This window comes from Geotrypetes seraphini, chromosome 8 (assembly GCF_902459505.1).
Source record: "Geotrypetes seraphini chromosome 8, aGeoSer1.1, whole genome shotgun sequence".
Classification (NCBI taxonomy): domain Eukaryota; kingdom Metazoa; phylum Chordata; class Amphibia; order Gymnophiona; family Dermophiidae; genus Geotrypetes; species Geotrypetes seraphini.
Genome location: NC_047091.1, coordinates 160,643,479 through 160,668,640, shown reverse-complemented (window position 1 = coordinate 160,668,640; position 25,162 = coordinate 160,643,479). Strand labels below are relative to the sequence as shown.

The 25,162-nt window shown below is 44.4% G+C and overlaps 1 protein-coding gene across 17 annotated transcripts in view; it reads left to right on the top strand.

Moving 5' to 3' along the window:
• The window catches only part of ATXN2 (ataxin 2), a 735,162-nt gene that overhangs the window by 312,618 nt on the left and 397,382 nt on the right, over positions 1-25,162 (top strand). For 16 of the 17 annotated variants that reach the window (XR_004540365.1, XM_033955177.1, XM_033955169.1 and 13 more), the window contains one exon: positions 16,464-16,661. The exons of the other annotated variant lie outside the window; for it this stretch is intronic. Coding sequence is in view for 15 of the 16 variants with exons in the window: in XM_033955177.1 (XP_033811068.1) it covers positions 16,464-16,661 (198 nt within the window). In the remaining variant the exon portion in view is untranslated. The remainder of the gene's footprint in view (positions 1-16,463; positions 16,662-25,162) is intronic. 17 annotated transcript variants of the gene reach the window in all.

Sequence of the window (25,162 nt, the reverse complement as noted above, 5' to 3'; positions counted from 1 at the left end):
ATTCCCTTCTTCTCAACACCATTGAAAAAGTTCCTGTTGATCAACAGAACCAAGGGTTTTACTCCTGCTATTTTTTAATAGCAAAGAAGACGGGAGGTCTCCGACTGATTTTAGATCTCGGAGCCCGCAACAAGTTTTTGGTCAGAGAGAAATTTTGAATGCTGTCTCTGGCCACTCTGTATCCTCTCCTGGCTCGCGACTATTGGCTATGCTCTGGATCTCAAGGAAGTCTTCACACATATCTCAATTCATAAGAACATAAACAGTGTCTCTGCTGTGTCAGACCAGAGGTCCACTGTGCCCAGCAGTCCGCTCAAGCGGCGGCCCATCAGGTCCAGGACCTGTATAGTAATCCTCTATTTATACCCTTCTATCCCCTTTTCCTTCAGGAAATCATCTAATCCCTTCTTGAACCCCAATACCGTACTCTGTCCTATCACACCCTCTGGAAGCGCGTTCCAGGTGTCCACCACCCTTTGGTTGAAGAAGAACTTCCTAGCATTTGTTCTGAATCTGTCCCCTCTTAATTTTTCCGAATGCCTTCTCGTTCTTTTAGTTTTCGAAAGTTTGAAGAATCTGTCCCTCTACTTTCTCTATGCCCTTCATGATCTTGTAAGTCTCTATCATGTCCCCTCTTGAGTCTCTTTTTCCAGGGAAAAGAGCCCCAGTTTCTCTAATCTTTCAGCATATGAAAGGTTTTCCATACCTTTTATCAATTTTGTCGCTTTTTTCTGAACCCTCTTGAGCAATGCCATATCCTTCTTAAAGTACGGCGACCAATATTGGATGCAATACTCCAGATGCGGGTGCACCATCGCCCGATACAATTGCAGGATAACTTCTTTCGTTCTAGTTGTAATATCTATCTTGATAATACCTAGCATTCTATTCGCCTTCTTCGAGGCCGCTGTGCACTGTGCCGACGGCTTCATTGTCTTGTCCACTATTACCCCCAAGTCTTTTTCTAGGGTACTTTCACCCATTACCAGCCCTCCCATTGTATAGCTGTACTTCGGGTTCCTGTTTCCTACATGCAAGACTTTACATTTCTCTACATTAAACTTCATCTGTCATCTCGTTGCCCACTCTTCTAGTTTGTTCAGGTCCCCTTGTAAGTCCTCACAATCCTCTCTTGTCCCAACTCCACTAAATAGTTTGGTGTCTGCGAATTTTATTATTTTGCACTTCGTCCCTGCTTCTAGATCATTTATAAATACATTGAACAGCAGCGGTCCGAATACCAACCCCTGCGGAACACCACTCGTGACTTTCCTCCTGTCCGAGTAGTGGCCCTTCACTCCTACCCTTTGCTTTCTACCCATAAGCCAATTTTTGATCCATCAATGTACGTCTCCTTGCACCCCATGGCTCTTCAGTTTCCATAGTAGGCGTTCATGGGGTACCTTATCAAAGGCTTTTTGGAAATCTAAGTATACAATGTCTATGGGTTCCCCTTTGTCCATTTGTTTTTTAATTCCTTCGAAAAAACGCAATAAGTTCGTTAGGCACGATCATCCCTTGCAGAATCCATGTTGGCTTGTTTTTATCAGTTTATTCTTTTCTAGATGCTCATCGATGCTTTCTTTTATCAGCGCTTCCGCCATCTTCCCCGGAACTGAAGTCAAACTTATCGGTCTGTAGTTCCCCGGGTCACCTCTCGATCCTTTTTTAAAGATGGGCGTAACATTAGCTATCTTCCAATCCTCCGGGATCACGCCTGTTTTCAGGGATAGATTACAAACTCGCTGTAGTAGTTCCGCTACTTCCTCCTTTAGACGATATCCTCATCCTCCTCGAAACAGATCCAAACCTTACAAACCTCCAAGAGAACATCACATCATGCATAATGAGACTTCATGCCTGGTCCCTCTCAGTACAGATGAAATTAAATGAATCAAAAACAAAATTACTCTGGCTCGACCCAAAATTAGCTCACCTGCCCGCCCTCTTCACCCTACCCACAGGCCCTGCTCTACACCTTGAGTTCTCAAGCAAGGTCCTTGGCATCACTATCGACTCCTCCCTTTCCCTCAACGATCACCTGAATTCCCTGGCAAAATCTTGTTTTTTCAGCCTCCACATGCTGAGGAAAGTTAGATCCTATTTTCACCAAAAGCATTTCACCGTCCTTGTACAATCCATCATCCTATCCAAACTCGATTATTGTAACGCCATCTACTTAGGCCTAACGAAAAAAAGTCTTCGCAGACTCCAGCTTATCCAGAACACTGCGGGTAAGCTGATTTTTGCTAAACGCAAATATGACCACGTCTCCCCTCTATTTACCAATCTTCACTGGCTCCCAGTACTTTCCAGAATTCATTTCAAATGCTCCTGTTTGGCTTTCAAGATCATTCACGGCATCCTTCCGCCCCTAATCCCTCTATCCTTCCTCGCCCCGATACCAACTACCACCAGATCTGCCCACAGACATAAACTATCCTTCCCCTCTCTACACGGCATCCTCCACGCAGGTAAACTGGGTAGATCCCTCCTCTCCAAAATCACCGGCCTCTGGAACGACCTCACTGTCCCGCTGCGGAACCTGGACTCCCTCCAACTATTCCGAAAACAACTGAAAACCTGGCTTTTCTCTAGCATATAATAATCTCTTCTCCTGATTACATCCCCTCTTTTTATGCTTTGTAAACTCTTTCTCTTCTCTCTTCCCATATTTTTTAAACTCTGTAAACCGTGTCGAGCTCCACTTCAGTGGAGAAGATGCGGTATAGTTTAGTTTAGTTCTTTCAATACCCTAGGGTGGATTCCTTCCGGGCCCGGAGATTTGTCAGTTTTTAATCTATCTGCTCATATACGTCTTCAAAGCTTACCTCTATGGATGTTAATTTTTCTGCTTGATTTCCTTTGAAGATTTTTTCAGGTTCCGGCAGGTTATAGAGAGGTTGTGGATGAAATTTATATATGTCTGTATTTATGGTGGGTTGTAATACTTATTGTGAAAAAACTGAAGGTGGACAAAGTTATGGGACCGGACGGGATCCATCCCAGGATATTGAGGGAGCTCTGAGAGGTTCTGGTGGTTCCTCTTAAAGATTTGTTCAATAAATCTTTAGAGAAGGGAGAGGTCCCACGGGACTGGAAAAGAATGGATGTGGTCCCTTTTCACAAAAGTGGATGCAGAGATAAAGCGAGAAACTACAGGCTGGTAAGCCTCACTTTGGTTATTGGAAAAATAATGGAAACGTTGCTGAAGGAAAGGATAGTGAAATTCTTAGAATCTAATAGATTACAAGATCTGAGGCAACATGGGTTTACTAAAGGTAAATTGTGCCAAATGAATTGAATTCTTTAACTGGGTGACCAGAGAACCAGATCAAGGATGTGCACTAGATGTAATTTACTTAGATTTCAGCAAAGCCTTTGACACGGTTCTTCATAGGAGGCTCTTAAACAAACTCTATGGGCTGAAATTAGGGCCCAAAGTAGTGAACTGGATTAGAAGCTGGTTGACGGACAGACACCAGAGGGTGGTGGTTAATGGACTTTGCTCAGAGGAGAGAAAGGTGAGTAGTGGATTGCCTCAGGGATCTGTGCTGGGACCAATTCTGTTCAGTATGTTTGTGAGTGATATTGCTGAAGGGTTGAAAGGTAAAGATAGCTTTTTTTGCGGATGATATCAATATTTTTAAGAGTGGACACCCCTGAGGGAGTGAAAACATGAAAAAGGACCTGCAAAAGTTAGAAGAATGGTCTAACGTCTGGCAACTAAAATTTAATGCGAAGAAGTGCAGAGTGATGCATTTGGGGGGTAAAAATCAGAGGGCGCCATATGTGTTGGTGGGGGGGGGGAGGGGATGATAAACACTGATGGAGATAGGGACCTTGGGGTGATTGTGTCTGAGAATCTAAAGGCATCTAAACAGTGTGATAAGGCAGTGGCTGTAGTCAGAAGGATGCTAAGCTGCATAGAAAGAGGAATAAACCAGCAGAAGGAGGGAGGTGTTGATGCCCCTATATAGGTCATTGGTGAGGCCGCACTTGGAGTATTGTATTGTTTGGAGGTCATATCTGGTGAAGGATATTAAGACTTGAAGCAGTCCAAAGGAAGGCAATGAAAATGGTAAGGTGTTTAAACCAAATAAAGTAAGAGAAGAGACTGGAAGATCTAAATATACTGTATGTATACTCTGGAGGAGAGGAGAGACAGGGGAGATATGATACAGACGTTTAAATACTTGAAAGATATTAATAGCACCACTGTATCTTTGTTAAAGGGGGGCTGTAACTAAATAAACTATAAATTCAAAGGATTTCCAATCAAAATCTATCTCAGTTATTTGACAGTGCTACCGTTCACATCCTGTGATGTTGGTTTTGTAGCTCTCTGCAACCACTCCAAGTTACATTTCACTTATGGAACAGAGAAAGCATTATTTACAATGTCCAATGTGACATGGACAAGAGGACATAGACTGAAGCTGAGGGGGGACAGGTCCAGGATGAATATCAGGAAGTTCTGTTTCACGCAGCGAGTGGTGGACACCTGGAATGCTCTCCCAGAGGAAGTAATTGCAGAATTCACCGTTCTAGGATTTAAGGGTAAATTAGATGCACATCTCCCTTGAGAAGCATACAGTGATATGGGAACTAAAACTTTGCCAGGGTACACCTGGCGGGGCCTCTGCGTGTGTGAATCACCAGACTTGATAGACCCAGGGTCTGATCCAGAGATGGCAATTCTTATGTTCTTATTTCTTTTACTTGGGATCTCTGTGCTGTTTGTAGTAGCTACTATTCACTCCCTCTTCAGTGTTCCAAATTTGATTCTGTGCATTTCTAGTGTGGTACTATTATTTTTTCATTTCCCCACGACAGTATGTCTGGTTTCTTCTACTTTTAGTATCTATCACATGTTTTCAGCTGGAATTAAGTTTCCAGCGTTAACTGCTCTCCATGGTTTATTTGGCATCTAGTGCTACAAATCAAAATTAATGCCTGAGTCTACGATTCTTTTCCGCTGGGTTGCTGAACTTTCTGTTCTACTACTTGCCTTTCTATGCTTTCTGGCAAAATTTCTCTTCCTCTTATATTTGTTCAATGATACTTTTCGTCTGGTTGCACGGTTACTGTATTTTTCTCTATTGCTTTGTGGCCACCTTCTTTGTGTAGCTCTGCCTACCTCTCTTGCTTCTTGAAACCTATGAAGCAACTCTTAACTCACAGGCACATTGCCTCTGTTCATTTTATTCAGTCGCCTTCAACTCTATGGTATTCTTCACCTTCAGTTGATATCTCTTAGTTCAGGGGTAAATTAATAGTTTTGTATCAAGCAATTCATTTAACAGGCTTGACTTTGTCTAGTTTGTTTCTTTTTTCTTATTAAAAAAAAAATTGAGAGCAAAATGCAGCTGTCTTTTGATCATTCTACAGTTTAAGTTCATTACTACACATATTTTTTCTGGCTGTACTTCTCCATTATTTGCAATCAGATTATGGTAGCTCTATTTTTCCCCTTTCCTTCCTTTCATAAGGAATCGAGAGTTTGAGACCATTCAGATGCTAGAGTCCACTGAGCTGTTCTGAGATGAAGTCTTGCAAAGGGGGTTGCATGAATTGTAGAGACCAAGTGATCCATGAGTCGCATCATCTGTCTCGCTGAGATGGATTGCAGAGTAGAGACTTGCTTTCAAGACTCTCAAGTTTCTGAGCTCACTATTCTCCTCTTCTTTCAATAGAAGATGGGCCCAGTTTCTGCAAAACCTTTGCATATCCTTTTCTTTGTTTTTCCATATGAGGATAACGCACATTTCCATTCCCCATTCACTTACTTTACTACACTTCTTTGCTAGTTTCCCTTTTTTCCAGCGTATTTCTTTGGAAGTGCTACTTCATGCTATCCTTGCACTAGCTCTGGTCATTTTCAAGACATAACAGAGCTATGCCATGTCTGTTTGTCTAAATTAGATTGTAAGCTTTTCAGAGCAGGGATTGTCTATAAATGTCAAAATGTACAGCGCTGTGTACACCTTTTAACACTATATAAGTGATAAGTAATAGTAGTTTTCTCACAGCCCTCAATGGGAGCATTTTTAACATGTGGCTTTGTTTCCAGTCCGCTTCTGTTTCTTTCTATGGTCTACAGTAATGTTTTTCTCTCCTTACTACTGTGCTTTTTCCTAGTTTACTTGAAACTATTCTAACCAATGGGAACCATGCTTTCATTTTGCTTGACAAACTTCCCTTTCACTCCCATCTGTGTCTTCCTGAGACACCTGAGTTTACCTATTCTTTTTGGAGTGGTCGTGCATATATGTACATTTGCCAATATCCATTCTTTTCTTTTTGAATCTTTCTGACGTCTTCCTCACCTATGCTTGGATTCCCCTGCCGCTGTGAGGTTGTCCATTATTTACAACCTCCATTACTGTAGTATTCCCTGGGTTCTTCTCTTTCTCCTCTTCTTGAGGATAATGTTCTTTTACTTAGTCTATATGTATTTCATTCCCTTGCCTCTACCTACTCGTATCAGATAGTATACCTGATTTTCTTGCGAAGCAACAAGCATTTATGGGGTTTTTTTATGGGCCAATACTCCCTTCATCCCTTTACTAAAGCTAGGGAATACCATATGTGAGAATATGCTGCCTGCTTGTCTAAGGATAAAGCAGTTACTTACCGTAACAGATGTTATCCAGGGACAGTAAGCAGATATTCTCACCTGCCCACCTCCCCTAGTTAGCTTCTTCACTTGGGCATAGTGCTGATAACCTCGCAAGCCAACGTCAGGCAGGAAAGCACTCGCACATGCATGGTGCAGCCAGTTGCAAACTTTCTAAAAATCTTAAAGTGATAATACAATTTTACCACTGTCCATACCGGGCTCTGTGAATGACTTCACCTACATGTGAGAATATCTGCCTGCTGTCCCTGGATAACACCTGTTATGGTAAGTAATACTAATTTTCTGTGTATTATGGGTTTTCCTTTCTTACCCTGTAACCTACTTTGAACTGTAGTTGATAGAAGAGAGCTATGAAACAGAATTTTAAGTGATTATATTAAAAGAAGAAAACCATATGTATATTTTTATTTACATTAAATATTCAAATGGTATTCTTACAGTGGATTGATTAGTTTTTTGTCCCAGAATTCCAGAGCTGCATTACTTTTTTTCCTCTGACTTTACTGTTATATGTAAGCTAGTAGCAACACTTAACGCTGTAAGTTGGTGAAAATAATAGTACAATTTATAAAAATGTAAACTTTGTAAAATTTGCTACATAGGTAAATGTTGTTAGAAAACAAATGCAGTAGAAATAGATTGGTTTTTGGAATACACTTGTATTATCTATTAATTTTATTAGATAACAGTAAATGACAGCAAATAGACTGCATAGTTCATACAGTCTGTCCAAAAGCTGCACCTACCACTTTCTATGGTCCACAGCCACCCATGCATAAACACTGGTTGGCAAGTCTGCACCATGCCACATATAGAAAGCCAGCAAAAAGAGGGAAGAAAGAGATTTTACAAATAAACAAAGAAACTAACCTTGTCAAATCTTTAATTGTAACCGTTATGACAACAAGTGAATTATATATTAATTAATAATGAATTTTTAATGTTCACTAATTCATCTATTTCAAGTATTGTATAGCTTATTTCCTCTCTTAAGTATTTTAATGAATTCGTGGTGGACATATCATAAATTATACAGACGTCAATCTTTGGAACCTCTTATGATATATATCATTCCAAGTTCCTGTCTTGTATTTTGTTATAATCATTTATATCCACCACCTCCTACCAAACTTTTTTTTAAATTTCTAATTGATCTTTATAATTTTTTTTTTTTTTTTTTAATTTATAATTATACAATCTTATTTTACAAGAATTAATTCTTGTTACATTGAATACAGGGAAGAAAATTTTAACACAATAATACTTTTACAACAATCATCATAATGATAAACCCCTTCTTAGACCACAATAAACAGGGGGTGACCAAAACTAAAATTAGAGAGAAATTTAGAGGAATAGTGCAAAGAAGAAAGGCATAATGTATCTAGCGCCCATTACTATTATTATCCCTTAATCTTTAATCCTTAATGATCTGCTTAACATCTAGAAATTCCTTCAGATGGTTAGGAGAGAAAAAAACATATTTAACACCTAAGTACCTAACCAGGCATTTGCAGGGATACACCAATAAAAATGTTGCTCCAATATTTATAGTCTGTTGTCGCATTGCAAGAAATTCTTTCCTCCGTTCTTGTGTAGTCTTAGCTACGTCAGGATATATCCATATTTTCCGACCCCCAAATAATTTTTGGGAATTTTTGAAAAACAATTTCATAATCATATTCACATCCTGTTCAAAAACAAATGATACTAATAATGTTGCTCTGTCCATTTCAGATGTTATCGTTTGTTCCAGTAAAGCCGTCACATTTGCAAAATCTATCACATTTGTCTCTCCTTCTCTTACTTTCCCAATCTCATTTCCATTTGCCTTTCCATTTCCGTCAGGCATCTTTTTATTTGGTAGGTAATAAATTTTATTAATTGGAGGAATACATTTAGAAGAAATTTCCAAATTCTCAATGAAGTATCTTTTCAACAAATCAATAGGTAACATTCCTGAAGTTTGAGGAAAATTTAGAAAGCGGAGGTTCAAACGCCTATTAAAATTTTCAAATTGTTTTAGTTTCTTATGAATAGTGGAGCTGTCTTTAATTGAAGCCAATTTGAATTGTTGCAATTGTTGTATATCCATCTGCATTTGCTTGGCTTGGCCTGTATACTCTAACTTCATAGATTCAACTGACCCAGTCAATAATTCCAATTTTTCATTTAATTTTGTTACCTCTTCAGTTGATTTTTCAATTTTCCCTTCCATCCTCTGAAGCAATTGCCAGATGCTATTCATAGAAACCTCCGTCTGGGAGAGAGAAAGATCCCCTCTCTCTGCTGCTGTTTCCATCTGCCGTTCCGCCGACAACGCTGTGCCCTCGCCGGGAGACCCCACGCTTTCACTTCCGGAAGCGTGTGTCTCTCGCCACAGTGTTTCGGCTGTTGCCGGACACGGAGGTGTCATGGGTGCCGAAGGAGACAACGATATTTCAGTGCCCGAAAGGGCCAGTGACTCCCTCCCGTCACCGCCCAACGCCGAGCTCTCCACTCCAGCTTGTATGGGCGCCGGAGAAGGCGCGAAGAAACGGTCCATCGTCTGTTGAATCGGGGTGGACGTCAGGGCCGACGAGGCAGAGACCCTAAGCACCCCTTTCCTCTTAGAAGGCATCGATTTCAGGTATAGAAAATACAGGCAAGGAGCTTGTTATCAGCGTCTCTCGCAGCTCCTCTACATCGCCGCCATCTTCATCTTTATAATTTATAAACCTTATTTAATTTTAATCTTTAGTTCATTTTTAGTTTTAATCTTTTAATTTGTTTTTAATACCATAAATTTATCTTCTTGAAAACTTTATACAAAACAAAATATAAGACAGGAACTTGGAATGATATATATCATAAGAGGTTCCAAAGACTGACGTCTGTATAATTTATGATATACAGACAAATTCCACCACAAATCCACCACAAATTCATTAAAATACTTAGAGAGGAAATAAGCAATACAATACTTGAAATAGATGAATTAATGAACATTAAAAATTCATTATTAATGAATATATAATTCACTTGTCATAACGATTATAATTAAAGATTTGACAAAGTTAGTTTATTTGTAAAATCTTTCTCCCCTCTTTTTACTGTTAACAGTTTTGATATATGGGGTTGATGTTTTTAAGGCTTTATTCTGTAATATATATATATAGGAAGCCAAGCATGATGGAGTCTTTGATTATAACCATATTCTGTTGCAAAGACATGATTCTGTACTGAAGCTGTTGTCCTTCTTTAGTCATGAACTTTGCAGAAGCTTGTCACTCAAATCTCTCTACTCCTCACCTTCAGCAGTAGAGAATAGCTCCCTTTTCAGTTTTTCCTTGTGCATGCAAACTGAAAAGACGTGTTTTGATCTGCTCTATTTTCTTTTTATTATTTTTGGGCATTTTTATCCGTGGGGACCTTTTTTCTTCGTGGCTTCAGTGCTCGAAGGTTCCCTTCTTGGGCTTACTCTGCTGGGAAAAGGATGCAGACTCATGAGGGCAATCTGCTGCTTGCAGGCCAATCTCTTTAGTGTATTTGTGGAGCCAGCCTGTTTTGTGGAACATTGAGAGCTCGGGGTTCATTCCCCTGGGAGCTTGCTCACCTGCTGATTTATCAGAGGCTTGAGTGCAGGCTGTGGGACCCCTGTGTAACAACCCTCTGGATATCAGGGGCCACCTGTCCAGGAGTTTTCAGACTTTGTCAGTATTTTGTTGAAAGCCTTTTTAATGAGCTTTGCAAGCACCCCAACCCTGACACAGGGAGATCCCTCCCAGTCAGGCTTTTCCGCCTTGGAACAAGCATCAGTGACTATTCGGAGCAGGACTGAAAGTCCCTTTCCATGCCTTTTATCTCAGGGATCCACTGTGTCCTTGGATGATTTAGGGTCCCTGTCTGGGCCTGGAGGTCAGGAGGCTGTGGTTGCTATTAATCAGGGTGACAGTCCTTTAGTGCGCTGTCTTTTCAAGACTGCTACTGTTTCTCATGTCATTTCGGACACTCTGTGAGTTGAAATTGGGCCCTCAGCAGCCCTCCACCTCCCAGTGTTCCATTATGAGCGGTAGAAACACACAGACTACCTTTTTCCTGGCACATCTGGACATCACTTCAGTAGTCGCTGACAAATGGGAGTCCCCAGAAGGCTCCTTAAACATGGTAAAAGCTATGTCCGTGCTTTATCCTTTGGTTCTAGACTCCCAACAGCTGTTTTTACAGCCAAATATGGATTCTGCAGTAGCTCAAGCATACCTCCCTTCCCAGCGAGGGAAACATGATGCTAAAGGATGCACAGGATCGCAAGGTGGACGTGGTCCTTAAAAGACAGTTTGAAGGACTAGTTTTGGATATGAAAGCAGCAGCAGCTGCCTCCTTTGTGATGCAAGTCTGTCATATGAGGTTGTTGTGTAGTCCTTTGGAGCTGGAGGACGTATGTCCTTATTTTATTCTGGAAGGAGTAGATTATATGGCTAATGCTCTTTATGACATCATCAGAGTCATGAGCAAGATATCGGCTTACACCATATCTGCCTGCCAGATGCTCTGGATTAGGCAGTGGGTGGGTGATTCAGCCTCCAAAGCAACTAAGCAGATTACCCTTTAAGGGGTAAATGCTTTCTGGCAAAGTCCTGGATGACTTTAAGGTCAGTGTGGTGGATCACTATCCCAAATCCACCAGACACCAGAGTTCGATGTTCCGCTGGGGGTGGTAGAGGCAATTTTTGTTCCTCTCATAGATCCTGCCAGTTCTTCTCCAGTTCCTCTTCCCAGAGACACTTTTAAGGGTCCAGACAGAGATTTAGCAACTACAGACATCCATACAGTTCTTGGATTGCATGGTGACAGTTGTCGTTGCAGTTACCGGTGTCGGTGTTGTTCCGGTATAGAAACGCTTTGCAGTTTTCAAGCTGTATTTGTCCTTCGACACCGACTCCTTGATGGTCTTGATTTTGCCTGGTTGAGAGGCTTGGGGTATCTTTTGGAACTATGCTCAATCTCTCTCTGAAGTGGTGGATGTTTTCTTCCTTACATGTGCTTTTTTCCCTTGAGTGGGGTTCACAAAGCCTTCATACTTGCATGACATATCATTTTTTACAGATCCATTAGGGGATATTTCTGTAAATGCATTCCTTTGGCAGTTGACTTTGTACAGTCATTTCTTTCCCTACGGAATTTCTTTTCCTTTCTTCTACCTATTTCCTCAAGGGTGGTTGCTTCCCTTCCTTGATCTCTATGGAGACTTTTGTGACATGCCCTATGAAGCAGTTCACATGTGTCTTTGTTTCCCTCCTGGTGGAGTTCCTCCTCACGGCTAGTGTGTAGGCCTCTGTATTTCTGGGCAGAGTGGACAAGGTTGGGGACCGGTTAGCCAAATGGGCTTACTAGATCCTTCTACTGCCTGAATGGTTTTCCTTGGCATACGTTTGTGTTCACATTCCTTTTAGCCGTTTTTCAATTTCAGTACCTGTTTTGCAGATCTGGTTTAACTGATCTGGTCTGCATCTGTGTAGCAGTTTTCACTTTCACATCGGCTGTCTTTACAGTCTTCATGTATTCCTACGAGCCTAGGTTTACTTCCATTAATCTTTTCATCCTGTTCTCAAACTCTGTTTTCTGTTGAGAGCCTATGGGGAATCTTAAGCAGTACTTCTTGTTTTCCACTGCTAATTCTCCTTGAAGGGTTCTCTTCGATTACTGGAGTTAGGGACACTCTTCCCTTTTTTTCTCTTCATTGTCAAAGACACTGGATGACTATGTTTTTTTCTGGATCTCAGACCTCATGGCTCTGCTTCCTGATTTTCTGGGCAGCCACTATAGGCTTCAATTCATACGGCTTTCGAACTGTGTTTTTCAACCATTCTACTTACCAGTTTTGGGTTTTTCCCTCCCAGATTATTCAGGGGATGTCTGATTGTTCTGGCCACATCCATTCGATTACAGGGCCTTCTTGTTTTTCCATTTTTTGAACATCCGGTTTTTTACCCAGTTGTTTTTTTCCCTGAGAGATGGTTCAGACCTTTCTCTCACCCATCTCATTTTCTTTAGCTTTTCATTTTCTGTACCCGTATTCCTGTCTGTGTTTCTTTGGGATACTTCTTGACTCCACTCTTCTGAGAGTGTTTTTTTTTTCAGATTGTTTTCAATCTTACACATGTTGTTTCTTTTGAACAACTGGCATTCTCCTGGTTCTGTTATGCCATGGTCAGACTACATTCATGTACTCCTCAGTGGTCTTTTGTTTTCCAATAGTACCAGGCGAGGGCTTGTCTCTCCTCTACTTTCTACGGAGGTTCCCTTTTTATTTGTTACCTCCTTGCATGGTTTTAATGCTTGCTGCATCTATTTTCTGCCTGGAGGGGGTGTTCATATGGGCATTCTGCCGCCTCAGGGTCTTTCGACTGACAGGCATCGGATTTTTCCCTTTTTTTCCCCTAATTATTCTTATGATATTTTTAGGACCTCATGATTTTCATCATCTACTCTGTCCTCCAGTCCTCCTTCCTTGCACAGTCAATTCAGGGGTTTTACACTACATGTAATTCAGCAAGGAGTCTAGGGCTCTCTCCTGTTAACTCAGGAGGCCCTGTTTTTGTGCCCTTTGAAGTAAAATACCGCTTTGTTTACCTCATTGGAATGACTACGAGACGGCATTGTATGTCCCAAAAACAGACAATATTTTTTTATTGTTAGTATAAAGACTTACAAAATTACAGCAGCAAAGGCATAGCAGAAATAAATATATTGTCAGTTCAGAATATGCAATGGAGAGTAGAACTTACACCCATATGCCGAGCAGGGGGCTAGCATGTCCCAGCTGGCATACCCAAGTGAATTTCTCTCTAGTTTTTACCTGTGATGCATGGATTGTTATATAGATAAATTCTTCCTTTGTTTCAAAAAAGCACATCCCTGAACTCTGGTCATGTACTTCCCTATTGGTACAAAAATGTATACCTAACTATTCCTCCCCCCAGTCCATGCCTCTCTCACTTCTCCCCCCCCCCCAGGAGGGGGGCCTGAGCAGAAACAGAGAATTCTTTTTGAACTTTCTTCCTCCAGCTCTGAGATCCTTATCACCTTGCAGATGCTAATTTGTGGCTTTACAACACTGTGCATCTTCAGGATGGCGTCCTTGTAGATAGTCTTATGCAGAAAGTTGGCAAGGGTGACCTCCAGCACCCCAGCTGTGCTTGGTTCCCATAACTTGCTTCAGAGACAGGCAGCAAATGTCCAGCTTGGGTAAGAGTTCTGTCTCTTATTCCTCTTTCATCCTGCAGGGAATGTTGCTTGTTATAAATGTTTTATGGCTTTCCAGGGTGCCTGGCATATGTGAAGTCATACAGCACTGATAACAGCTCAGCAGAACCTTGGAGAAGTATCCTCCCATCAGAGAATGGCAGCTGGGTTAGCATTTCAAAGGATACATGTGTTCACAGACAACAAGGTACAGGCTGGGCCAGGCTATGGGAAAATATAGGTCTGTAGTGTCCAGCATACACAAGTGAGGCCAGTATGTCCAGTTTATCCATCTGTATGTCCAGGTTATCCATCTCACCTTGGAAGCAATTGGCCATCTGCTCTTTCTGCTATTCATGGGGAGCTGAATTTCCTAGCAGCCAATTTCAGCAGGATTCTTTAATCCTTTTACTCCAGGATTTTTCTTTGTCTGGCATTGTTTATTTTTCTCCTGGATTGGGCGAGCATATTTTTTATATGCATTGCCTTCGCTTCTTCTCCTGTTGAGCTTTTTCTTCAAGCTTATGAGAGCTGTTACCACCTTGTCCCAGTCAACATGGGTTCTCCCTTCTTTGTCCACTCAAATTTTAGGGAGCCCTTTCTTCTCATTTTCCTGCTCGGTTCACTCCGACTCAGGAATCTTTGATTTCTTTCATTCTTCATTGGCTTTTTTTCTTTGGGCTGCGTCCATTTCATTTACATCTTTCTCAGCCCATTTCTTGATTTCTGCCAGGACACCAGCTACTCACCCTTGTTGATATCAAAAGTGGTTTCGGTTTCTTTCCTGGTGTCTTTTTCTCTGCCTGTTTCTACCTTCTTACCCGGTGGTATTTTTTCTTTGTTTGTTTCTAGTCTCGAGTCTATAGCTTTCAGACTTCCTTTTAATGCTGTTGCATTTTTTCCCTTGATCTATTGAGGAGTGCCCTCTTTCTGATTTCTCCTCTGGTTCCCAGTATCATGACAGGGGTTTTTCATGTGTGTAACCACCCTCTTGTCATCTGGACTATTCCTGTGGTTCTTCCTGCTTGTTGACACTACCATCTGTAACAATGGCGTCAGCTCCCTTGAGTTTATTCCCTGAAAAATGGTTTTTTTCTTATGTCTCTCACCTCTTCCAGAGGGATCGGTGAGTTTTATGACCTGCTAGCAGCTTCATTCTAATCAGTCTTCATTAGACTAAGGTGATGATTCTGTATTCATGTCCACAGTATCTTCTATTATTTTCATTTCATTCAGTCAGTTATTCTGTCTGTGTTGTTTCCTATGAGGATCCTGGCTCTATGTGTTTTGTCCTATAAGCGTTTTTTTGTCTTCCTTGTTAACACAGGTCGGAGCCGCAGTGATTTTTTTCCAACCTTTTCTTTTGATTTAACTCAGTTTGGATATCCTATATTCATGGGAACGATTTTTACTTGGCTGATTGCCTCTCTCTCGTTCTTCTTTACTCAGATTGGCCTGGCACGGGGATATCGTGTCCCACTCCCTAAGTTTGAGTTCTGGCAGCTTTTATGGTTTTCCTTATGGTTACATTACTGAGGAACTCTGTACAGCTGCCACCTGGTCCTCAGTTCATTCCTTCACTTCTCACTATTGTCTGGTTTTTTTCTCCAGATGGGATGGGCACTTCGGCCATTCTGTTTTCCAATGTATTTCTTTGGTCAACTCTCCCACCATCCCATCTCTGCTAGCTTGGAGGTCACCCATTAGTGAGACTATGGTGCCTGCTTGTCCTGGGATAAAGCACAGTTACTTACCATAATAGGTGTTAACCATGGACAATAGGCAGATATTCTCACAACCCACCCACCTCCCCTGGTTAGCTTCTTAGCTGGCTTATCGTAACTGAGGGACCACGCGCCTCCGGACGGGAAGGCACTCGCGCATGCACGGTGTGAGCGTCAAGAGCTTTTTTAAGCTCTTGAAGTGTCCGTACCGGGGCTCCATGGTGACGTCACCCATCAGTGAGAATATCTGCCTGCTGTCCCTGGATAACACCTGTTACAGTAAGTACTGTGCTATTTGAGTGACATCCTTCTGCAAAGTTTGCAACTAAAGGAGGACAACAGCTTCAGTATAGAATCCTGTTTCTTATAACAGAAAGAAGATTAACAAGTTAAGAACCTAATCTTCCATTCAAGCCCAAGTATTGTTGACAGTATTTAATTTACCAGTCAAGATGTTTTCCTCTTCCCCCTGAGCAGCACAGCACCCTCACTTGCAGCACGTGACAATAGTGATGTACAGTACTGGTGTTATCAAAGCATTATCTTTTGCCATTTATGGGGCACAGACCTTGATTACGTTTGTTCATCTTGAATTTGATCTTTTTTCTGTTAGAAAGGTGGAGTACAGCAGGGTTCAAAACTTATTCTGTCTTCTTTTTAAGCCTATAGAATACTTCAACTTGAATGCCAGACAGTCAGAGGCCCTTTCAACTTCAGTATAGCTGAATGGATTGTCAAAAAATTTCTAATTGCTGAATTAAAATTCATTCTAAAATTTTGTACACTTCCAGTAAAACACACTCAGAATAATTTGGGTATAACTATAATTTGAGTGTGTGTCTGTATTTAGCAAAATATGAATCTATTTATAGAGTGCCCCTAGAGAGAGATAATTCAGAAGAGTTTTTAAAAAGAGAAGCACGAGCAACTCAGTTAGCTGAAGAGATTGAATCAAGTGCCCAATACAAAGCTCGGGTTGCCTTGGAAAATGATGACCGAACAGAAGAAGAAAAATATACTGCTGTTCAGAGAAACTCTAGTGATAGAGAAGTGCATAATGTGAATCCAAGGTATGTATGCTTGGCAAAATATCTTCTATGTGATCTTTTTATTTGCTATTTCTATGCATGCAAAATCACCATCTGAGAACAAAGATTTCTTGTTTAATTTTAAAATTTTAACATAGATTTCTATATGTATATTTATAAATTTGTATCTCTGTATCTCAGAAGAAAGAGGCTGAATAACAACTCTAAAGTACCTCATTTAAAAGACAGCGAGGTGCCATTTACTAATGCACAAACGGCTCTTTCATTAAAGCTTAGCGCATGCTAATGGAATTAGCCTATATTAAATGCTAAGAAGCCTTAGGTATAAAATGGGGTTTTTAGCACACACTAAGCTTTAGTAAAAAGGCCCCAAAATAATTTTGTTCATTGTCAGATGCATTTAATATACTAGTATTCATTCTTTATTACTAGGCAAATAAGTTGCAATTTTGCTTTATTTTTCCATTCTAGAACACTTGGGTTATGTTTATATGGTCATGAGAACCTATGAAGTGAGCCTTATTTACATTTTCTGCTCTATCTCCCTTTCCTTTGGGCTGTCCTGTAATACCTCAAATTTACTCTATACATGCGAGAAGACTGTCTATTTTGCTCATGTTTGTTTTAAATTTAAATTATTATTTTTTTAATTCGGTCATGAGGCTTTTCAGTGCTGCAGAGGCTCCCAATTTAGGGACATCTCCTGCTGCATAGAACACAGACTCTAAGGGCAGTAGTCTATAGCCAAGGGGCAGCCTTCTTGACAGGGCACCTGCCTGGACAGACTGCATTAACAGTCCGGGAGCTCAGGAACCTTTCCCTTGAGAGCATGGCTTGCTCCAAGGTTTTGTCCTCAAAGAGCTTAAACTCGGGTTGCGTGGCCCACAAGTGTTTTTTCAACAGGATTGAGTACCGACTACATTTCCTCCCCCACCGACTTCGCACATGAGTTTATGGGGCAAAATTACTTCAAATCTTGGTGTTCCTATTCCATTATCATATGGGACCATTTTTTATCCCAGGACAAGCAGGCAGGTATTCTCACAAGTGGGTGACGTGATCCAACGGAGGCCCGGTGCGGACGCCTCACAAGCAGTTTTGCTTGAAAAAAATCGAAGTTTCGAGTCGCCCGCACCGCGCATGCGCGAGTGCCTTCCCGCCCAGCGTAGGGCGCGTTTCCTCAGTTCTTACTTTTCCGTGGAACCGAGAAATCCGTCTTTGACTCTTTGCGTGAAGTATTTTCACTTGTGCCTTCTTAAGTCCGCGGTTTTGGGTTCTTTTTCTCTTAATCGCTGATTTTCGTCGTACTTTTCTTGTTTTTCAAAAAAAAATTTCTTCCATCCATTCGATCGGGCAGGCCACGTGGCCGCAGCCCAGAGGCTTCGATCTTGCGGCGGAGCTCTTCCGGCCTATGTCCCGGCCTGCTACCGTTTTTAAAAAGTGTTCCAAGTGCCAGCACGCAATTTCACTGACGGATCTTCATCGACGCTGTCTTCGGTGTCTTGGGCCTCAATACCTCCCGAAATCGTGCCGGCCTTGTTCAACACTTACAGCCCGTGCTTTCAAGTGTCGTTGCATCTTGTGGGAGCAGCTATACAGCATGGAGTCTTCGATGGAGCTTTCGTCATCGAAGGGTGCTTCACCATCGGCCTCTCCCGAGGTTCTCCAGGCTTCCACATCTTCTGCTCCGAGCCTCATCAAACCGGCCTCGTTTGTACCGGCTCTTCTTCGATGCAGGCTGCGGTGCCTTCCTCTGTCTCTTCAGGTCAGATAGCGCAGCAGCCCATTCCCCCGGTGGTGCTCAAAGTGCCCAAGGCTTCCAAGTCCAAGCACTCTCACACTGCCTCGAAGGAGCACGAAGTCCGTGAAGGTGGTCCCGTTGGTGACGCGGATCCATCCTTGCTGGCTTCGTTCCAGACCTTACTTGACAAGCAATTTATTCAGCTCTTTACCACAATGGGGCCGAAGCTTCTCTCTCAAATCCAGCCTGGGCACGCGGAGGTCTCCCGCGAGGTCAAGCCGCCTCCGGTGCCTCAGCCATACGCACACTCTCTACAGGGAGCAGAGTCTCTGCGAGTGTCTGGTCTGGCATCGATGCATGCATCGCAAGGAGCAGAGTCTTTGGCCATGCCTCCATTGGAACCGATTCACTCGATGCAAGTAGAGTCTTTGCGAGTGCCTCCATTGGAACCTATCCACTCGATACAAGGCCTCGAGTCTTTGCGAGTGCCTCGTGGTTCTTCCAGTCAACCACTTCTGCTTCGATCCACCGCTTCCAGCCCCATCCACTCTCTGGGAGCCTCAGCGAAGACACATGCGCCTCGTTTGTCCAGGCCTGCTTCAAGACACAGCTCGCATCATCGATCGAGGGTCTCTTCGAAGCACTCATCCAGGCATGCCTCGCCTCATTGGAAACGACGATTTATGCTTGGGGGGCTCATCTAGATGGTCTCCGTACTCAAGGCTATTGGACCAATACGGATCAACAGTGTCACATCAATCTCCTGGAACTCAGGGCGATCTTCAATGCTCTCAATGCTTTTCAACATCTGCTTCACGACCGTGTAGTCCTTATTCGCATGGACAACCAAGTCGCCATGTATTATGTCAACAATCAGGGAGGCATGGGATCAACCTCCCTCTGTCAAGAAGCTCTGAAAGTTTGGGATTGGGCAATTTGCCACAACACCTTCCTCAAAGCTGTCTACATTCAGGGGGCGGACAATGCCTTAGCAGAGAACTTGAGTCGTCTTCGCCAACCTCACGAATGGACTCTCCATTCCACACCCCTTCATCACATTTTCTGTCTGTGGGGAACGCCTCGGATAGACCTCTTCACAGCCCCCCACAACTTCAAGCTGCCTCAGTTCTGCTCCAGGATCTATACTCCTCATTGCCTCGAGGCAGATGCTTTTCTTCTGGACTGGACGAATCGCTTTCTGTATGCGTTTCCTCCATTTCCTCTCATTCAAAAGACTCTGGTCAAGTTGAAGTCCGACCATGCCACCATGATTTTGATTGCTCCTCGGTGGCCCAAGCAACCTTTGTACTCCCTTCTACTTCAACTCAGCAGCAGGGAGCCCTTCCTTCTACCAGTGTTTCCATCGCTGCTTACACAGCATCAGGATCTCTGCTTCATCCCAACCTGCAGTCTCTCCACCTGACAGCTTGGTTCCTCTCAACGTAACTCCTCTCCAGTTTTCGCAAGCTGTGAGGGATGTTTTGGAAGCTTCACGGAAGCCTGCTACTAGACAATGCTATCACCAAAAATGGACTAGATTTTCTACTTGGTGTTTTTCTCATCATCAGGAGCCTCAACGTTCCTCCTTATTTTCAGTTTTGGACTATCTTTTGCACCTTCTCATTCTGGCCTCAAGTCTACATCGATACGAGTCCATCTTAGTGCAATTGCTGCTTTCCATCAGCCGCTTCAAGGGAAACCTCTCTGCTCATCCTGTGGTTTCCAGATTCATGAAAGGACTTTTCCATGTCAATCCTCCTCTCAAACCGCCTCCAGTGGTTTGGGACCTCAATATTGTTCTTTCTCAGCTTATGAAACCTCCATTTGAACCTATTGACAAGGCTCATCTGAAGTACCTCACTTGGAAAGTTGTGTTTCTCATTGGCCTCACTTTTGCTCGTCGAGTCAGTGAGCTTCAAGCATTGGTTGCGGAACAGCCTTTTACAGTGTTCCATCATGACAAGGTGGTTCTTCGCACTCATCCAAAATTCCTTCCTAAAGTTGTCTCGGAATTTCATCTCAATCAATCCATTGTTCTTCCAGTGTTTTTTTCCAAAGCCTCATTCTCATCCTGGAGAATTAGCTATTCATACTCTGGACTGTAAGCGTGCTTTGGCTTTCTATCTGGACCACACCAAACCGCACAGAACTGCTCCTCAACTTTTTATCACCTTTGATCCGAACAAGTTGGGACGTCCTATCTCTAAGCGTGCCATCTCCAACTGGATGGCGGCTTTTATCTCTTTCTGCTATGCCCAGGCTGGATTACCCCTTTACAGTAAAGTCACAGCCCATAAGGTCAGAGCAATGGCAGCTTCTGTGGCTTTCCTCAGATCTACACCTATTGAGGAAATTTGTAGAGCTGCTACATGGTCCTCGGTTCATACCTTCACTTCTCACTATTGTCTGGATACTTTTTCCAGACGGGATGGACAGTTTGGCCAAACAGTATTGCAAAATTTCTTCTCCTAAGTTGCCAACTCTCCCAGGGACAGCAGGCACATTCTATTCTCACATCCCACCCACCTCTCCTGGGTTGGCTTCTCTGCTAGCTATCTGAACTGAGGAGACGCGCCCTACGCTGGGTGGGAAGGCACTCGCGCATGCGCAGTGCGGGCGACTCGAAACTTTGAGTTTCTTCAAGCAAGACTGCTTGTGAGGCGTCCGCATCAGGGCTCCGTTGGATCACGTCACCCACTTGTGAGAATAGCTGCCTGCTGTCCCTGGATAACAACTGTTACGGTAAGTAACTGTGCTATTTGGAACTTCAATTATGCCTGAGAGTTCGCTTGATAGTCACAAAGATAAGCTTCTCTTGGTAATGTCTGGAGTTGGGTTGCAGTTAATCACAAGAAACTGGAAAAATTTGGATCTTCTAAACCAGTGTTTTTCAACCTTTTTACACCTGTGGACCAGCAGAAATAAAATAATTATTATCCCAGGACAAGCAGGCAGGTATTCTCACTAGTGGGTGATGCCATCCGACAGAGCCCCGATACGGACGTCTCACAAGCATGTCTTGCTTGAAGAAACTCAGAAGTTTCGAGATGCCCGCACCGTGCATGCGCCAGTGCCTTCCCGCTCGATGGTCCAGGTGTGTCTCCTCAGTTCTTTTCTTTCCGCGGAGCTGAGAAGTCTTTCTTCGTTCCTGCGCTGATTGAACTCCCATTCTTTTGCCTTCCATAACCGCGGTTTTGAGTTTCTTTTCTCTTTTCGTGTGTTTATTTCTTTTATTTCATTAAAAAAAAAAAAAAATTTCTTCCGGCGACTCGGCCGAGTCGGCCGCGTGGCTCAGGCCCCGCTCCTTCGATCTCGCGGCGGAGCTTTTTTGGCCTATGTTCCGGCCAATCACCGGTTTTAAAAAGTGTAGCAAGTGCCAGCGCGCGATTTCGCTGACGGACCCGCATCGACGCTGCCTGCAGTGTCTTGGTCCGAAATATTTCCCGAAATCGTGCCGGCCTTGTTCCACACTCACAGCGAGGGCGTTTAAGCGTTGCTGTTTTCTGTAGGAGTCGATGTTCAAGATGGAAGCTGTGCAAGATCCTTCAGCTTCGACCTCAGCTGGTGCTTCACCCTCCCATGCGAAGCCCGCCGCCGCTCCGGGTCATCTGAAACCGGCTTCGTTTGTCCCGGTTACGACCCCGTCTTCGGGGCCGGTGCCTTCCGTCTCTCAGGCTCAGGTACCGCCTTCTACTATTCCACCAGTGGTCATCAAGGTGCCGAAAGCTTCGAAGCAAAAGCACTCGGCCACGAAGGAGCGCGAAGACCGTGCTGGAGGACCCCCTTTCGGTGCGGATCCCTCCATATCGGCTTCGTTGCGGTCCCTTTTGGAAGCTCAATTTGTCAAGCTGATGCAAACCATGGGACCCAGGCTGATTGCCACCATCCAGGATGACCTCCCGGTTCCGATCCCGGGGGGCGGACTGCCCCCTTCTCCTCCTCCTCCTCCTCCTCGCTGCTTGGCGAGGAGGAGCGACGTATGGCGGCCAGTCCCTCGAGGCGGGCCTCCTTCAGTGATATGCCCCCTTTAGAGCCCATCATGCCCCCGTTCGAAGAGGCCTGGCATACCTCTTCGGGTAATCGAAGCCCTGGGCATCGCAAGTCGCAGGAAGAGTTCTTCCGCACTCCCTATCAGGCCTGGGCTGCGTCTCGAGAGGCGTCGAATCTCCCGCCTCTATGCTTCACGGCCTCGAGTCCCATCTGCTCACTGGAAGCGTCGGGGGACCATGCTAAGCATCGTCATTCTAGATCCCCCTCCAGACACCGGGAGGGGCATCATTCCAGGCATTCCTCGAGGCACTCCTAGAGGCACTCGGAGGTTTCCCCACAGAAGAAGCAGCCACGGTTGGGGTACTCTTCATCGGACATGTCTCCTCCACAGGGACCGGAGTATGAGGAACCATCCACCTCTTATTCTCCTTGTTGCTCCCAGGTCTCTTTGGATCCCGAGGCCTCGACTTCGTCCAGTCCTTCTCGGAGGCCGGTGCTAGCGGACCAATTGTCTTTTTCCTCCTTCCTCAGACAAATGGCGGATGATCTGGACATTACGTTGGACACCGGTTTGCGGTACTCCAAGGAATACCTCTACACCATGCATTTGCCGCATCCTCCTGCGGAGTCTCTTCGCCTACCTCTCCACAAACTTCTCGACCAAACGTTTATGAGATGTTTAGACCCCATACTCCATTCCTGCGGTCCCCGGCAAGTTAGATGCCTGATATCGCACGGTCCATCACAAGGGGTTCGAGGGCCCTCAACTTTCCCACCAATCCCTGCTGGTCGAATCGTCCCTCAAGCGGTCTCAACCGTCCCAGGTGTACGCCTCGGTGCCTCCGGGGCGCGAGGGCAGGACCATGGACAAGTTTGGCAGGCGGATATACCAGAACTCGATGATGGCTTCCAGAGTTCTTAATTATACGTTCCATTTTGCTTCTTATTTGGAGTTCTTCCTGCCTGTGCTTCCAAAGTTCACTCCTTACATTGAATCTCAGGTTCGCTTCGAATTTGAGGAGGTTGTTGCTTCGCTGTCCCAGCTGCGCCTTCAACTGATGCAGTCCTCCTATGACGCCTTCGAGCTCTCGGCTCGAGCTGCTGCCTGCTCTGTGGCCATGCGCCTGGCTTCGCACCATTGACATGGACCCGAACCTCCAAGACCGGCTGGCCAATGTTCCTTGTGCGGGAGCAGATTTATTTGACGAGTCTATCGAGACTGTGACGAAGAAGCTCTCTGACCATGAGAAGTCCTTTCAGTCTATTCTTCGGCCTAAGCCTCAACAGTCTCGATCTGCCAGACCGCCCTTGATCTATCAGAGGCGTTACACTCCGAGGCAAGCTCCAGCTGCCAGGCAGCCTACTAAACGACAGCCTCCGCAAAAGGCTCCGCAGAAGCCTCAACCGTCTACTGTCCCTAAGGCTACTCAGCCTTTTTGACTCGCTCTTAGGGAGCATAACCAACCTTGTTCTGCCATCCCCTGTTTTCCCCATTGGGGGTCGCCTCCATCATTTTTTCCATCGATGGACGGCTATTACCACCGACCTCTGGGTCCTTTCCATCATCAAGGAAGGATACTCTCTGCAATTCCATCGGGTCCCCCCGGACCATCCTCCAAGAGAGTATCCTTCAAACTTGACTCAGACCGCCCTTCTTCTTCAGGAAGCTCAAGCCTTGCTCCGGCTTCGTGCCATCGATCCGGTCCCTGTGGACCAACACAACCGGGGGTTTTACTCCCGGTACTTCCTTGTCCCGAAGAAGACGGGTGACCTGCGACCCATTCTGGACCCCTGGGTTCTCAACAAGTTCTTGGTCAAGGAGAGATTTCGCATGCTGACCCTAGCTTCTCTCTATCCCCTTCTCGAGCAGAACGACTGGTTATGCTCTCTAGATCTCAAGGAGGCCTACACTCACATTCCCATTCATCCGGCCTCTCGCAAGTTCCTCAGATTTCGGGTGGGACATCTACATCTGCAGTATCGAGTGCTTCCATTCGGCCTCTCCTCGTCTCCCAGAGTCTTCACGAAGTGTCTGGTAGTGGTGGCTGCGGCACTCCGGAACGGAGGTCTTCAGGTATTTCCCTACCTCGACGACTGGCTCATCAAGGCCCCCTCGGCTCCAGAGGTCATCTCGGCGACCCTGTCCAGTATTTACTTCCTGCAGAGTTTGGGCTTCGAGATCAACTTCTCCAAATCTCACCTGAAGCCGACCCAGTCTCTCCCATTCATCGGAGCAGTCCTGGACACCATTCAACTCAGAGCATTCCTTCCTCCTCAACGCATGGATGCTCTTCTTCATCTCTGCCAGTCTGTGTCTTCTCGCCAGTCCATCTCAGCGAGACACATGATGGTCCTCCTGGGCCACATGGCCTCTACAGTTCATGTGACGCCTTTTGCCAGACTCCATCTCAGAATTCCTCAGTGGACCCTGGCTTCTCAATGGACTCAGGTGTCAGACCCATTGACTCGGCACATCATAGTCACCCCTGCTCTTCGGCAGTCTCTACTTTGGTGGATGACCTCTTCGAATCTATCCAGAGGTTTGCTGTTTCACACTCCTCTACACCAGAAGGTTCTCACAACCGATTCCTCGACCTAAGCCTGGGGAGCTCATCTGGATGGTCTTCGCACTCAGGGATTCTGGACCGGTGCGGACCGTCTCCATCAAATCAATCTTCTGGAGCTCAGAGCCATCTTCAATGCTCTTCAAGCTTTTCAGCATCTGCTTCACGACATGGTGGTCCTCATTCGCACAGACAATCAGGTCGCCATGTATTATGTCAACAAACAG